The sequence below is a fragment of the Rana temporaria genome, chromosome 11 (assembly GCF_905171775.1).
Source record: "Rana temporaria chromosome 11, aRanTem1.1, whole genome shotgun sequence".
Lineage (NCBI taxonomy): Eukaryota > Metazoa > Chordata > Amphibia > Anura > Ranidae > Rana > Rana temporaria.
The window spans coordinates 7,803,840-7,817,369 of record NC_053499.1 but is presented as its reverse complement, the minus strand read 5'-3'; the positions used below and the strand labels follow the sequence as shown (position 1 = coordinate 7,817,369).

Sequence of the window (13,530 nt, the reverse complement as noted above, 5' to 3'; positions counted from 1 at the left end):
TGGTTCTCTCCACCTGCCCCTTCGTCACCACTGTCCTGTAGTAGAGGCTGGTGAAAGGGATCACAGCCGGGCCGATCCTAGGGTCACAGGCGCCTGGGTGCAGAAATATTTCTGGCACCCCCTCATGGGCGTCGTCGTGTTACTAACTCCTCCCCTTTACAATTGTTTCTGTGGCAACGATTTAACCACAGAGATGCTCCCCCACAAAGTCTTCATTACCCTGGGATCCTTACATGATCTCTTAACAATAAACAAAATACAGGAAGAGGACACAGAGAGGGCTTCTGTTAGAGAGTCTGTTAGATGTTTGGCGCCCCCACCTCTGCAGGCGCCTGGGTGCAGTGCACCCTGCCTAGGATCGGCCCTGGATCACAGCACGCAGTAGGGACCAGTAAAGCGACACCTGCAGAAGTGTCAATTCACTTCATTACTGCAAAGATCATCAATGTGGGCAGCAGGTGAGATGAATAATAAAATGTTTACTTACTTATAGGAAACTATTCATTGTACAAATGTATTTTGGTGTAGGCTCCCATAATGATGCCACGGGACACTTACCAGCCAACACTGAACTCAACGTGGGCATCAAACAGCGCCACCACCGGGGCCGTTGCCGCTCTCCACCCGCTGACCCTGGACCGTATCAGCCCCTCCTGCTTGTTGTGTCGGACCACCTTGATGAATCCGGGTTTGCGTTTGTTGACCTCCTCCACGTATTGCGTCAGCTTCTCCTTCAGTTCTTCTGTAAAAGGAAAAAAAAAGAGAAAAGATCCAGATGGTTTTTTCCTGTGAGTTAATTATCACTGCGCTGACATATATCACCGCCCACCCACACGGCAACATATGCCCGGCGCCTCAATCACATCTGCTGGTTTTATAACGGGACTAAAAATATGGAGGATTTTGGGTACTATTGGCCAGATTCACGTACGGCGGCTTAAAGATGTGCGGGCGTAGCGTATGTAATTTACGTTACGCCGCCGCAAGTTAGAGAGGCAAGTGCTGTATTCACAAAGCACTTGCGTCCTAAGTTACGGCGGCGTAGCGTAAATGTGCCGGCGTAAGCGCGCCTAATTCAAATTGTGAAGAGGTGGGCGTGTTTTATGTAAATAAAGCATGACTCCACGTAAATGACGTTTTGAACGAACGCCACATGCGCGCCGTCCGCGGTCGTATCCCAGTGCGTATGCTCCAAATCACGTTGCAAATAGTCAATGCTTTCGACGTGAACGTAACCTACGCCCAACCCTATTCTGAATCGACTTACGCAAACGACATCCATACTTAACATTTGGTGGTTTATCTTTACGCCTGAAAACGCCTTATGTAAACGGCGTATCTTTACTGCGACGGGCGAGCGTACGTTCGTGAATAGGCGTAAATAGACAGCCAAGATACGACGGCGTAGGAAGACTTACGCCGTTCGTATCTTAGCAACATTTAAGCGTATCTCAGTTTGAGCGTACGCTTAAATGTAGGACGGCGCGGAATTCAGAGTTACGACGGCGTATCTACTGATACGCCGGCGTAACTATACCTGAATCTGGCTATATATCTTTTTTTTGCAATTTCATGGATGGATGTATGTGTGTGTGCGATTTTAACCACTTCAGCTACAGAAGATTATACCCCCCCCCCCCCCCGCAACCATAAGCCCCACTCTCTGGTTCCCCTATTTAATGAGGGTGGCCTTTATGGGCCAAGCAAAGCACTTCCACTGGACGGGAGAGGGCTTGGTGGGGGGTGAAGCTTCGCAGCCCCCAAAGTCATGGCTGCTCTCTAACCAACTGCAAGCAATCTCAGATGGGACACGGAGGAGGAGGCGGCTTCTCTGTTCAGATTGGGGAATAAGCAGCACTTTGCAACAGACTGCGCCTCGACAGCAGCTTTAATGTCAGACACTCCGAGTAAATGACAGGTTCACTTTAAAGCTTCCTTTACCGGCTGACAGCGATTGACCCGTCCTTGTCTCTGTGTGTATACATCAAGTAAGACTAAAGAAGAACAACAATGTATTACAAAGTATGAGATATTTATCAGAACAATAGAATGGCGGGATCGGATATCACAGACAATAAACATCCCGGAGATGTCAGCTTCTTGGCTCGGCAGACGACGGAGTATATTTAATGAAAAGTCGTCTTATTGTTCTAGTGCAGAGTTGGATGACAGCTATACAATACTTTATACAATATTTAATGACTAGATGATGAGTAACAGCAAACATGATAATCCTGGAAAGAATACAGAGTTTCCACAGCCTGCAGGATAAACAATCCCGGCCAATAAGATCGCTTTTTGGGTGAATTTTAAAGCAAAACTCCTAAAAACAAATAAAAACAAAAAGTATGATCTCAGTTATATGCATAAAATTGGGGTTTCCCCCCATACACCTACAGACAGGGCTGCTGTTAGCCTGTACGGGGCCCCCCATGATTTCTATCTGGCAGGGCCCCCCCAATTATCAAAACAATATTTTCACAAAAAAATACACACACTAAAATCATTATTAGCGGACACAAACATAACAGAAAACCTGTGTGAATTGGCCTTTTTCTAATTGTTTTTTTATTTTCTATTTTATTTTGAACCACTTGACATCCCGCCCATAGTGATACGACGTCCACAGTTGGGATCCCCCATCCTGGGTGGACGTCATATGACGTCCTGGGCTTCCCGGCCGTCTAGGGGGCGCGCTCCCCGCGGCATCGCTCGGGACACGGTACGCGCCGGCAATGTCCGCCGGGCACCCGCGATTGCCCACAATCATGGCAGGACCGTAGATGTGTGTGTGTAAAGACACAGATCCATGTCCTGTCAGAGGTGCGGAGACCGATGTGTGTTCCCAGTACAGAGGAACACAGATCGGTGTCTCCTCCCCTTGTGAGTCCCCTCCCCCCTACAGTTAGAATCATTCACTGAGGGAACATATTTAAACCCTTCAGCGGCCCCTAGTGTTAACCCCTTCCCTGCCAGTCATTTATACAGTAATCAGTGCAGTTTTATAGCACTGATCACTGTATAAATGACAATGGTCCCAAAAATGTGTCACAAGTGTCCGTCGCACTGTCACGGTCACAATAAAAAATCGCAGTTCGCCGCCATTACTAGTAAAAAAAAAATTAAATGCAATAAATCTACCCCCTATTTTATAGACACTATAACATTTGCGCAAACCGATCAATAAACGCTTGAGATTTTTTTTTTTTTTTACCAAAAATATGTAGAAGAATATGTATCGGTCTAAATTTTTTTTATAGATTTTTGGGGATATTTATTAAAGCAAAAAGTAAAAAAAAAAAAGGTTTTTTTTTCAAAATTGTCGCTCTATTTTTGTTTAAAGCGCAAAAAATCATAACCGCAGAGGTGATCAAATACCACCAAACGAAAGCTCTAATTTGTGGGGAAAAAAAGGACGTCAATTTTGTCTGGGAGCCACGTCGCACGACTGCGCAATTGTCAGTTAAAGGGACGCAGTGCCGAGTCGCAAAAAGTGCTCTGGTAAGTAAGGGGGTTAATTCTTCTGGGGCTGAAGTGCTTTCATTTATAATTTAAAAAAAAATTACATTTTTAAAATTATCTTATTTTGCAGTGTTAAAAAAGCAGTATTTAAACATTATAATCCTTTTTAAACAAGTCAGGGAAGCTGGCAGTGCCACGGAAGGAGGTGGCGTGGCTCAGTGACAGGGGGGCGGGATCAGAAGTGACCCCTAGACACATTCCCATAGACGCACTCCTAAATCTTGTGGATGGGCTTCCCAGAGGATCTGTTATAGCTGCAGAGGGTGGGGCCAACTCAATACTGAACCCTATGGACTATGGGCTAGATTCAGGTAGCCGGGCGCATTGTTACGGCGGCGTATCGTATTTACACTACGCCGCCGTAAATCGGAGAGGCAAGTGCTGTATTCACAAAGCACTTGCCTCCTAAGTTACGGCGGCGTAGCGTAAATGGGGCCGGCGTAAGCGCGCCTAATTCAAATGAGAATGAGGGGGGCGTGTTTTATGTAAATGGGTGGTGACCCGATGTGATTGACGTTTTTTACGAACGGCGCATGCGCCGTCCGTGTACATATCCCAGTGTGCATTGCTCCAAAGTACGCCGCAAGGACGTATTGGTTTCGACGTGAACGTAAATTACGTCCAGCCCTATTTGCGAACGACTTACGCAAACAACGTAAAAAATTCATAATTTGACGCGGGAACGACGTCCATACTTAACATTGCGTACGTCTCATAGAAGCAGGAGCAACGTTACGCCGGAAAAGCCTTACGCAAACGACATAAAAAAATTCTGCCGGGCGCATGTACGTTTGTGAATCGGCGTATCTAGGTCATTTGCATATTCTACGCTGGAAGCGCCACCTAGCGGCCAGCGTAAATATGCACCCTAAGATACGACGGTGTAAGAGACTTACGCCAGTCGGATCTTAGGCTAATTTCGGCGTATCTTGCTTTCTGAATACAGAAATAAGATACGCCGGCGCAGATTTGAATTTACGCGGCGTATCTACAGATACGCCGGCGTAAATCAATGCTGAATCTAGCCCTAAGACTGGGATGCCATTAAAGTTCATGTGTGTGTAAAGGCCGGCGTCCCAATACTTTTGACAATATAGTGTAAAACTAAAAGAATTTATAAACCCCCTTTCTGTTTCTGCTCCAGTAGACTCCCTCTTCCAGTATCGGTTTCTCATCATTCTGCTCACTCCAAGCTTTATACCAACAGCGCCAGATAAAATCGCCCGTCACAATTGTGCATTCAGCCTGACACAGCCCGACTAAACAGCCCACTGACAATGTAACGCGATCCTGGATGTGCTCCATTCAGCGGGATATTCTCCGATCCGATAACCATTGAATTCCCCCCTGTATTTTATAAAACGTTCGCTGCGGATGTATGGGAGTCCTTTCTTCCCGGCTGAAAGAAGTGTTTTTACAGGATAACCGCGCCGATTATCATGCAAAATGAACGTGGCCTCAATGAATTCAGAGGATTCCTGGGGGACTTCACAGGGAAAGCTGCGAACAGACAGATGTCTTTAAATATCGTGTTATCAGTCATTGATCCCCTCTCCGAGCACACCACCCGGAGCAAGGTCACCGGATCCAATGTTGATGCCGCTGATAGCTGGGCTGTGGCAGAGCGAATGAATAAAGTTCAAGTTAGAGATTCTATAGGGCCCATTCACACTTCCTGTGCATTAGGTTGATGCACATGTCAACATACGTTGTGTCACATCTTAGCGTGCATTGCCTAAAAGGCATACCGTATATACTCGAGTATAAGCCGACCCGAATATAAGCCGAGGCACCTAATTTTACCACAAAAACTGGGAAAACATATTGACTCGAGTATAAGCCTAGGGTGTCCATCTGCATGCCTCACTGTGTCCATGTGCATGCCTCACTGTGCCCATGACTAGACTTACGTTTAACATGGGAGTCTATGGAAGGGGTGCCCCACTTTGAAAAATCGGTGCTCCCCAGCCGTAGGTCCCCCGGACAACAAACTTTGCACACTTGTAGAGGAAGAGTGGGACTACATGTGTGTTCCCCTGTCCAGGGGACCTACCGCCGGCCAGTACCGCAGGGCGCCCCCCTGCCCCAGAGCACCCAACCCTCCCATGTTGAGGGCATGCGGCCTGGTACGGCTTAGGAGGGGGGGGGGCGCTCGCTCGTCCCCACTCCTTTCCTGACCGGCTGGCGTGCTTGGATACGGGTCTGGTATGGATTGTGGGGGAACCCCCATGCCTTTTTTACGGCATAGGGGGTTCTCCCTACAATCCATACCAGACCTAAGGGCCTGGTATGCCCCTGGGGGGGAACCCATGCCGTTGTTTTATTTAAAATTTGGCGTGGAGTTCCCCCTCATGATTCATATCAAACGCCGCGGCTAGAATTGGCGGGAATCCAAGTCGGATCCCCGTCGCTTCTATGACGCGCTCGCTGGAATGTACTTTTCCTATTCCAGCGAGTGCGAGATGTCGGCACCATGTCGCCGAGAATCTGCGAGATGCCGTCGTGCTGGAAACACATTCTCTGTGACAGGTACTGTAGGTAGCTGAAGGGACAGAGTATTTCAAGAGAGGAAACTAGAGAGTGCTGCAGAGTCTGCCTTTTCTACTTCAGCAGAGGAGAGTCAGATAGAGGAAGGAGCAGAGTCATCCAGCAGAGTATTTCAGGAGAGGATGTTTAGATAGAAGGAGCAGAGTCCTCCATCAGAGTAGAGAATTTCATGAAAGGAGAACTATGTAGCTCTGAAGGAGGACTATGCTCTTTCCTCTATATAACTCTCCTCTCTTAAGATAGAAGTAGCAGAGTCCTCCAGCAGAGCAGAGTATTTCAGGAAAGGAGAGTTTTAGAGGAAGGAGCAGAGTCCTCCAGCAGTGCAGAGTATATCAGGAGAGGAGAGTTATAGAGGAAGGAGCAGAGTCCTCCTGCTGAGTATTTCAGGAGAGGTGAGTTAGATAGGAGGAAAAAGCAGAGTCCTCCAGCAGTGCAGTGTATTTCAGGAGAGGAGAGTTAGCTAGAGGAAGAAGCAGAGTCCTCCAGCAGTGCAGAGTATATTAGGAGAGGAGAGTTATTGAGGAAGGAGCAGAGTCCTGCAGCAGTGCAGAGTATTTCTGGAGAGGAGAGTTATAGAGGAAAGAGCAGAGTCCTGCAGCAGAGTATTTCAGGAGAGGAGAGTTATAGAGGAAGGAGCAGAGTCCTGCAGCAGTGCAGAGAATTTCTGGAGAGGAGAGTTAGGTGAATGAAAACAACAGAATCCTCCATAAAACGAAATTCAGAAGTGCAGTCTCATTTCTGCACTTTTCATAAGTTGTAGATATAAAACTCGGATAGAAGTTATGTAGATAAACTTTTCCAGAGTGACAGAAGCATTTCCATACATATTCCTCCTATAAAAGTTTTCTTTATGGAGAGCGCTCTGCGTTTTGCGTATCTTTTTCCCCCCAGAGTTCACACTTAGTGGGACTGCGATCGTTGACTCGGCGGAAGAAGCCGACACAATCTTGTCAAAATGCAAAACGCTCTCCCCTCCTGCGCCACCGCGGTCATTTCCGCATCAGCAACACACGCTATTTTCTCTTCTTTTTTATTTCCATAATAGAACAAAGTACAATAGTCAGAAAGCCTCGTTCCGAGTTCCCGGCTCATCTCATTAATGTATTCTATAGATCAGTAATAGACCATTTATATTCAGAGAATATGAACATTTTTTCCCATCGCATATCATTTGCTTTAGTCGATGTAATAATCTCATATTACCCGATTTAAATCCCATCCAAAAATACATTTCTGTATTATCTCTTCCTTCTTCAGAAAGAAGTACAATCTTCGATTTGGTTGCATTAGCATGTTCTTGCTTCCTTTGTCTCTCTTTACATTCATTCTCACAGGCTCTGCACTGTAAGGGGTCAGCCCACCCAAAACTGATTATTTCAGAGATGGGTGGATTGGGTGGGCGCAGCAACCCCGGTTCCAATCCGGGTCACGGCACCAATGTAGTGATCTAATAAAGAGCATTTGGTGGATTTTCCAACACACAAACAAATGTAGTGATATAGAAAAGGTATAGTGTCCACCAAATGCTCTTTATTAGATCACTACACCGAAGACGCGGCAGAAAACAGAAGGGGGCTCAGTGTAATGTTGCGAAAAAAATAAATAATTCCAATATGAGGCCTGAAAAGTTAGTCTAAAGCCTCGTACACACGATTGGACTTCCATCTGACTTTTCCGTGGATTTTTGTCCGAGGGTGGACCTCCGCTTTAACCACTTAAGGACCGCCTCCTGCACATATACGTCGGCAGAATGGCACGGCTGGGCACAAGCACGTACAGGTACGTCCTCTTTAAGTGCCCAGCCGTGGGTCGCGACCTGGTCCGAAGCTCCGTGACCGCGGGACCCGCGGACCCGATCGCCATTGGAGTCCCGCGATCGGTCCCCGGAGCTGAAGAACGGAGAGAGCTGTGTGTAAACACGGCTTCCCCGTTCTTCACTGTGGCGCGGTCATTGATCATGTGTTCCCTTTTATAGGGAAACACAATCAATGATGTCACACCTACAGCCACACCCCCCTACAGTTAGAAAGACAAATGAGGTCACACTTAACCCCTTCAGCGCCTCCTTGTGGTTAACTCTCAAACTGCAATTGTAATTTTCACAATGAACAATGCATTTTAAATGCATTTTTTGCTGTGAAAATGACAATGGTCGCAAAAATTTGTCAAAATTGTCCGCCATAATGTCGCAGTCACGAAAGAAATCGCTGATCGCCGCCATTAGTAGTAAAATAAGTAAAATAATTAATAAAAATGCAATAAAACTATCCCCTATTTTGTAAACGCTATAAATTTTGCGCAAACCAATCGATAAACGCTTATTGCGATTTTTTTACCAAAGATTGGTAGAAGAATACGTATCGGCCTAAACTGAGGAAAAAAATACATTTTTATATATTTTTGGGGGATATTTATTATAGCAAAAAGTAAAAAATATTGAATTTTTTTTCAAAATTGACGCTCTATTTTTGTTTATAGCGCAAAAAATAAAAACCGCAGAGGTGATCAAATACCACCAAAAGAAAGCTCTATTTGTGGGGAAAAAAGTACGCCAATTTTGTTTGGGAGCCACGTCACACGACCGCGCAATTGTCAGTTAAAACGACGCAGTGCCGAATCGCAAAAACTGGCCGGGTCCTTTACCTGCATTTTGGTCTGGCTCTTAAGTGGTTAAGGAAAGGGTTCTCTTTTAGAAGGTTTGTCTGCAATCCCATTACAGTTAAACTGCAAATTCCCGACTTGTTCTACTCTGAGAGTTATTTCTCTGCTGAGAGGTCTTGACTGACCAGACTATTATATATTTTGGCCAAATATTGATACAAGTATAAAGCTTGCAGTGACTTCCAATCAGCTCCGCTCTCGCGCTCGAATGTGACATCTGCTCCGAGTATTTCTGCCTCGCTGTCTGTCCGGTTTAATCCTCGCCACATCTAACAGCATAAAGCAGATGGGTGAATGCCTTCCAATACTCATCAACTGCATTCTAGATTAAATATTTTATTCCCTGCTGGCCACTACAAGACCCTCAAATGGCTTCTATTAATCTCTACAGCTAAAGGGACCAGACTGGCCCCCTCTTCATTGCCAGACACTATGAAATCTTAATGGAAACTTTTTTTTTATTATTATGAAAAATACCTATATATATATATATATATACACACACACACACACACACACACACACACACATATATAGCTTTTTTCAGGGGGAACTTGGTCTGGCTCAGACCCTTGTCGGGGGGGGGGGGGGGGGGGGGTCTGCTCACCACAATCACTTGTAAACATAGAAGTCCGGTTTCTGTGTTTATAAGTGACAGCTCTGCACTCTGTATGTAACCCCCCCTGAACTGAACAAGAAGGCCTGGCTTGCAGTCTCCGCTCTAAATAATCCCAAAGGTGTTCTATCGGGTTAAGGTTAAAACTCTCTGCAGGCCAGTCAAGTTCCTCCACCCCAAACCCGCTCATCCGTGTCTTTATGGACCTTGCTTTGTGCACTAGTGAGCTGTCATTTTGGAACAGGAAGGGGCCGTCCCCAACTTGTTCCCACAAAGCTGGGAGCATAAAATTGTCCAAAACGTCTTGGTATGCCTACACCATAAGGCCCCATGCACAAGAGAAGCAATTACAAACACCTCTAAACTCACGTTTTCAAAGGCAAAAACCGGCGTATAAAACGACCGTTTTTGCCGCGAATTGCGCAGCGTTTTGCCGCGATTAGCGGCGTTTTACCGCGTTTGCGGCTGTCTGCGCTTATCTCAAAGACATTGTAGACCCTCCCAAAGTTTAAAACGCAAAAATAAAACGCTTCTGAACCCCAAATTTTGCGTCTGAAAAAACGGACATAAACCCAACTGCTTTAAAACGCAAAAAAAACGTGATTGTGTGCATGGACACATAGGATAACATTAAATGTGTTCAGGGGCAGTTGAAAAAAATGCCCAAATGCCTCTGAACTCGAGTTTAGCAGCGTCTCGTGTGCATGGGGCCTAGGAGTTTGACCATTCTTCCAGAAGTGCATTTGTGAGGTCAGGCACTGTTGTTGGACAAGAAGGTCTGGCTCACAGTCTCCGCTCTAATTCAGCCCAAAGGTGTTCTATCGGGGTAAGGTCAGGACTCTGCAGGCCAGTCAAGTTCCTCCTCCCCAAATTTGCTCCTCCACGTCTTTATGGAGGTGAGCATTGTGGTAGTTGGAACCAATAAAAATAGGTACTTGCCCGCCCCACTCCCCCTAAAAAAAGAAATCTACAACTCAGTTACAGGCTGCGGGGTGCAAACTTTTTTGAGTGACTTTACGCTTTACCTATTTGAGACACCTTGTTTTCCCTTTAGGGCTTTCAACTGGCAAGAATGGCACACCGGGAATTGTATTTCTCCCAAGCTTTGGGACTAGAAATTGGAGTGCAGCAAGAATCACCCCTCCTGGAAGGAAATCACGGAGATGTTGGCTGCAAGTAATGTCCTTATCTGGCCTAGAGGAAGCAAGTTGCAGTTGTTGACCATAAGAAGTAGTAAGTGACTGGTTAAGTGAAAAGTATACTGTACACAGGGACCTATCCATGCTGTCCTACCTGGGAATATAAAGACTGAGATTGCCATTTGCCAAGGAGCCATATGCAAAATTAGGCATCCAACCAGCATAACCCTGAGAGAGAGGGACACAGTTTATATGGATGTGCAAAAAGACAAAAGACTGCGTTCTAAGAAGAATAAATCCTTTCTATTTCCCATTGACTAGTGCAATAAACCTACTCAAGTTTAACTTTAAAGCGACTGATGCCCAGCTTTCGTCCATCATGAGAAAAGAATCAATCTCCGAGATGAATGTGTCACTAACATTATTACCAAGAAGCTGGTTTAGGACATTCGTAATGTAGTTGGTGTACAGGGGCTAAACTTGTGGGGTCTTTTGATTAGAATAGAGATTAGGGAATATTTGACATATGTTTTCCTAAACTGTAAAATGCAGTTTTTATACCAATTAGATACATGTGCATTTCAAGAAATTTCAAGACAAATCCCACCTCACAGTCATTTCCCTGAAGTGGTCTAGAACAATTCGACAAAACTACTGTATATACTCGAGTATAATCCAACCCGAATATAAGCCGAGGCACCTAATTTTTCCACAAAAAAACTGGGAAAACTTATTGACTCGAGTATAAGTCTAGGGTGTCCATCTGCATGCCTCACTGTGTCCATGTGCATGCCTCACTGGGCCCATGCCTCACTATGCCCATGCCTCACTGTGTCCATGACTAGACTGACATTTAACATGGGAGTCTATGGAAGGGGTGCCCAGCTTTGAAAAATCGGTGTCCCCCAGACAACAAGCTTTGCACACTTGTAGAGGAGAAATGGGGCTACATGTGTGCTAAATTCTGGGTCCAGGGGACCTACGAATGTCCGATACCGGGTCCCCAAAGTCACCGGATAAATGACCGTTTAACATGGGAGTCTATGAAAGGGGTGCCCGGCTTTGAAAAGAGAGGAAGAGTGGGGCTACATGTGTGCCAAGTCTAGGGGACCTACGGCCGGCCGGTACCGGGTCCCCAAAGTCCGGGAGATCAGACGCCAAAAGGCGACTCGAGTATAGGCCGAGGGGGGCATTTTCAGGACAAAAAAAATGTGCTGAAAAATTCGGCTTATACTCGAGTATATACGGTAGGGGTGCAACGGATCAAAAAACTCACGGATCGGATCGATCCTCGGATCAGGAGTCACGGATCGGATCATTTTCGGATCAGCGCAAAAAAAAAAAAAAGGGTGTTTTCATTGGTCCAAAAAAAAAAAAAATTTGTGTATATATATATATATATATATATATATATATATATATATATATATATATATATATATATATATATATATATATATATATATATATATATATATACACACACACACATACATTTCAGGGGTGGATTAAAGAGGAAGCAGGTGAGGCTGTTTGGGACTTGTTAAAAGTACAATCTTGATGTTTTTACAGCTATATATATATATATATATATATATATATATATATATATATATAGCTGTAAAAACATCAAGATTGTACTTTTAACAAGTCCCAAACAGCCTCACCTGCTTCCTCTTTAATCCACCCCTGAAATGTGCTCTTTCCCCCCCCCCCCCCCCTCCTCTCACACCAGTGCTTCTCTGCTAATATTCCCTCTCCATGTCGGCTTGCCAGAGCCCAGTGCACAGCGTGACACGCCTCCCCGGGGAGGCGTGTCACGCTGGGCTCTGGCAGCAGACTGGCCGCCGCTCCGGAGCTAGGCCGAAGCCGGGGACTTTCCTAGGCCTAGGCTCCGGAGCGCTCCGCGGATCGCGGGGTGTGCCGATCCGAACGGGGTGGCCCGTTCGGATCACGGATCGGTGACGATCCGTTGCACCCCTAATATACGGTAATCATCTTTTTGGCACTGCTCTGCCCACCAGAGCTTCTCCTGTTTTGATGCTTGTCGAGCACACAAGTAGACCGATATTGTCTTGGAAATACCAGTTTAGATGTGGCATAGCTGGCATCTATTTCAAAAGTCACAGGAACCCCCCGTCATCCCTGCTAAACCTGCCTGAGAATCCTCAGCTCAGCTGGGAGTTGGGCTAATTTGTGGCCTTCAGAATGGATGCTTAACTATCAGCTTTTGTCAGCGAAGTCCTTGCTGTCGGTGTATCTTTGACAGTTGTTATTCAGCATTGCCCATTACATGTCAAGCAAGTTCATCCTTCGCTAGAAATTTAATGGATGTTACACAAAGAAATTGTTTTACCTACTGCAGTGAATTATTCTCTGGCAGGGATTGAATTCTGAGAGATTAGCACGACTGTTTGCACATCTTTATCGTACCATTCTCTAGCTATAATGTATAGCGTGGGCAGGGTGCAATAGATTAATGTTTTATATTTGTATCTCATTTAGATAAAATAACTCCCACTTGCCCATCTTTAAGACATAAATCCACCTTTCCCTTATTTCTTGAATTGAAAAAATGTGAATTTATGATATTTTTTTTGTAGCGTTGCACCCGCAGGTGGACGAGCCGACGCTGGCCCCCCTGGAGGAGGGAGGATATATACCCCCCGAGACTCTGCCTACAGCCTTCTAACATGTTCTCAAAGGTGAATTTGTTCTTTAGGTGTGTTTACACTGCCTGTCAAACTGTACATGTTGGTAGAGATTTCAGGTGATCCTGTCATGGTTATATAAACCTAAAGTTGTTGTAAAACTCAGTCACAAAATCAAAAACAAATCATATCCCTGAGTGAGTAACTTGTATAGCGCTACAAATGCGAACTAAATCGCCTCAAGGCGCTTAGTGTCCAATGTCATCCAGATCCTTCAGAAGAGGTGGGTTTTTTCCTAAAGGCCTGATGGTTGTTACGGTCAGGGGTTAACGCCGTTACGATATTCCATTCCACCAACTCACGACAGCTTATCCGACACTCCAACAATCCAGCA

At 45.5% G+C, this 13,530-nt stretch overlaps 1 protein-coding gene across 1 annotated transcript in view; it reads right to left on the bottom strand.

Moving 5' to 3' along the window:
- Nucleotides 1–13,530, bottom strand: part of GALNT18 (polypeptide N-acetylgalactosaminyltransferase 18) — a 332,395-nt gene that overhangs the window by 83,935 nt on the left and 234,930 nt on the right. The window contains exon 4 of the mRNA XM_040327959.1: nucleotides 559–742. Within this exon, the coding sequence (XP_040183893.1) occupies nucleotides 559–742 (184 nt within the window). The remainder of the gene's footprint in view (nucleotides 1–558; nucleotides 743–13,530) is intronic.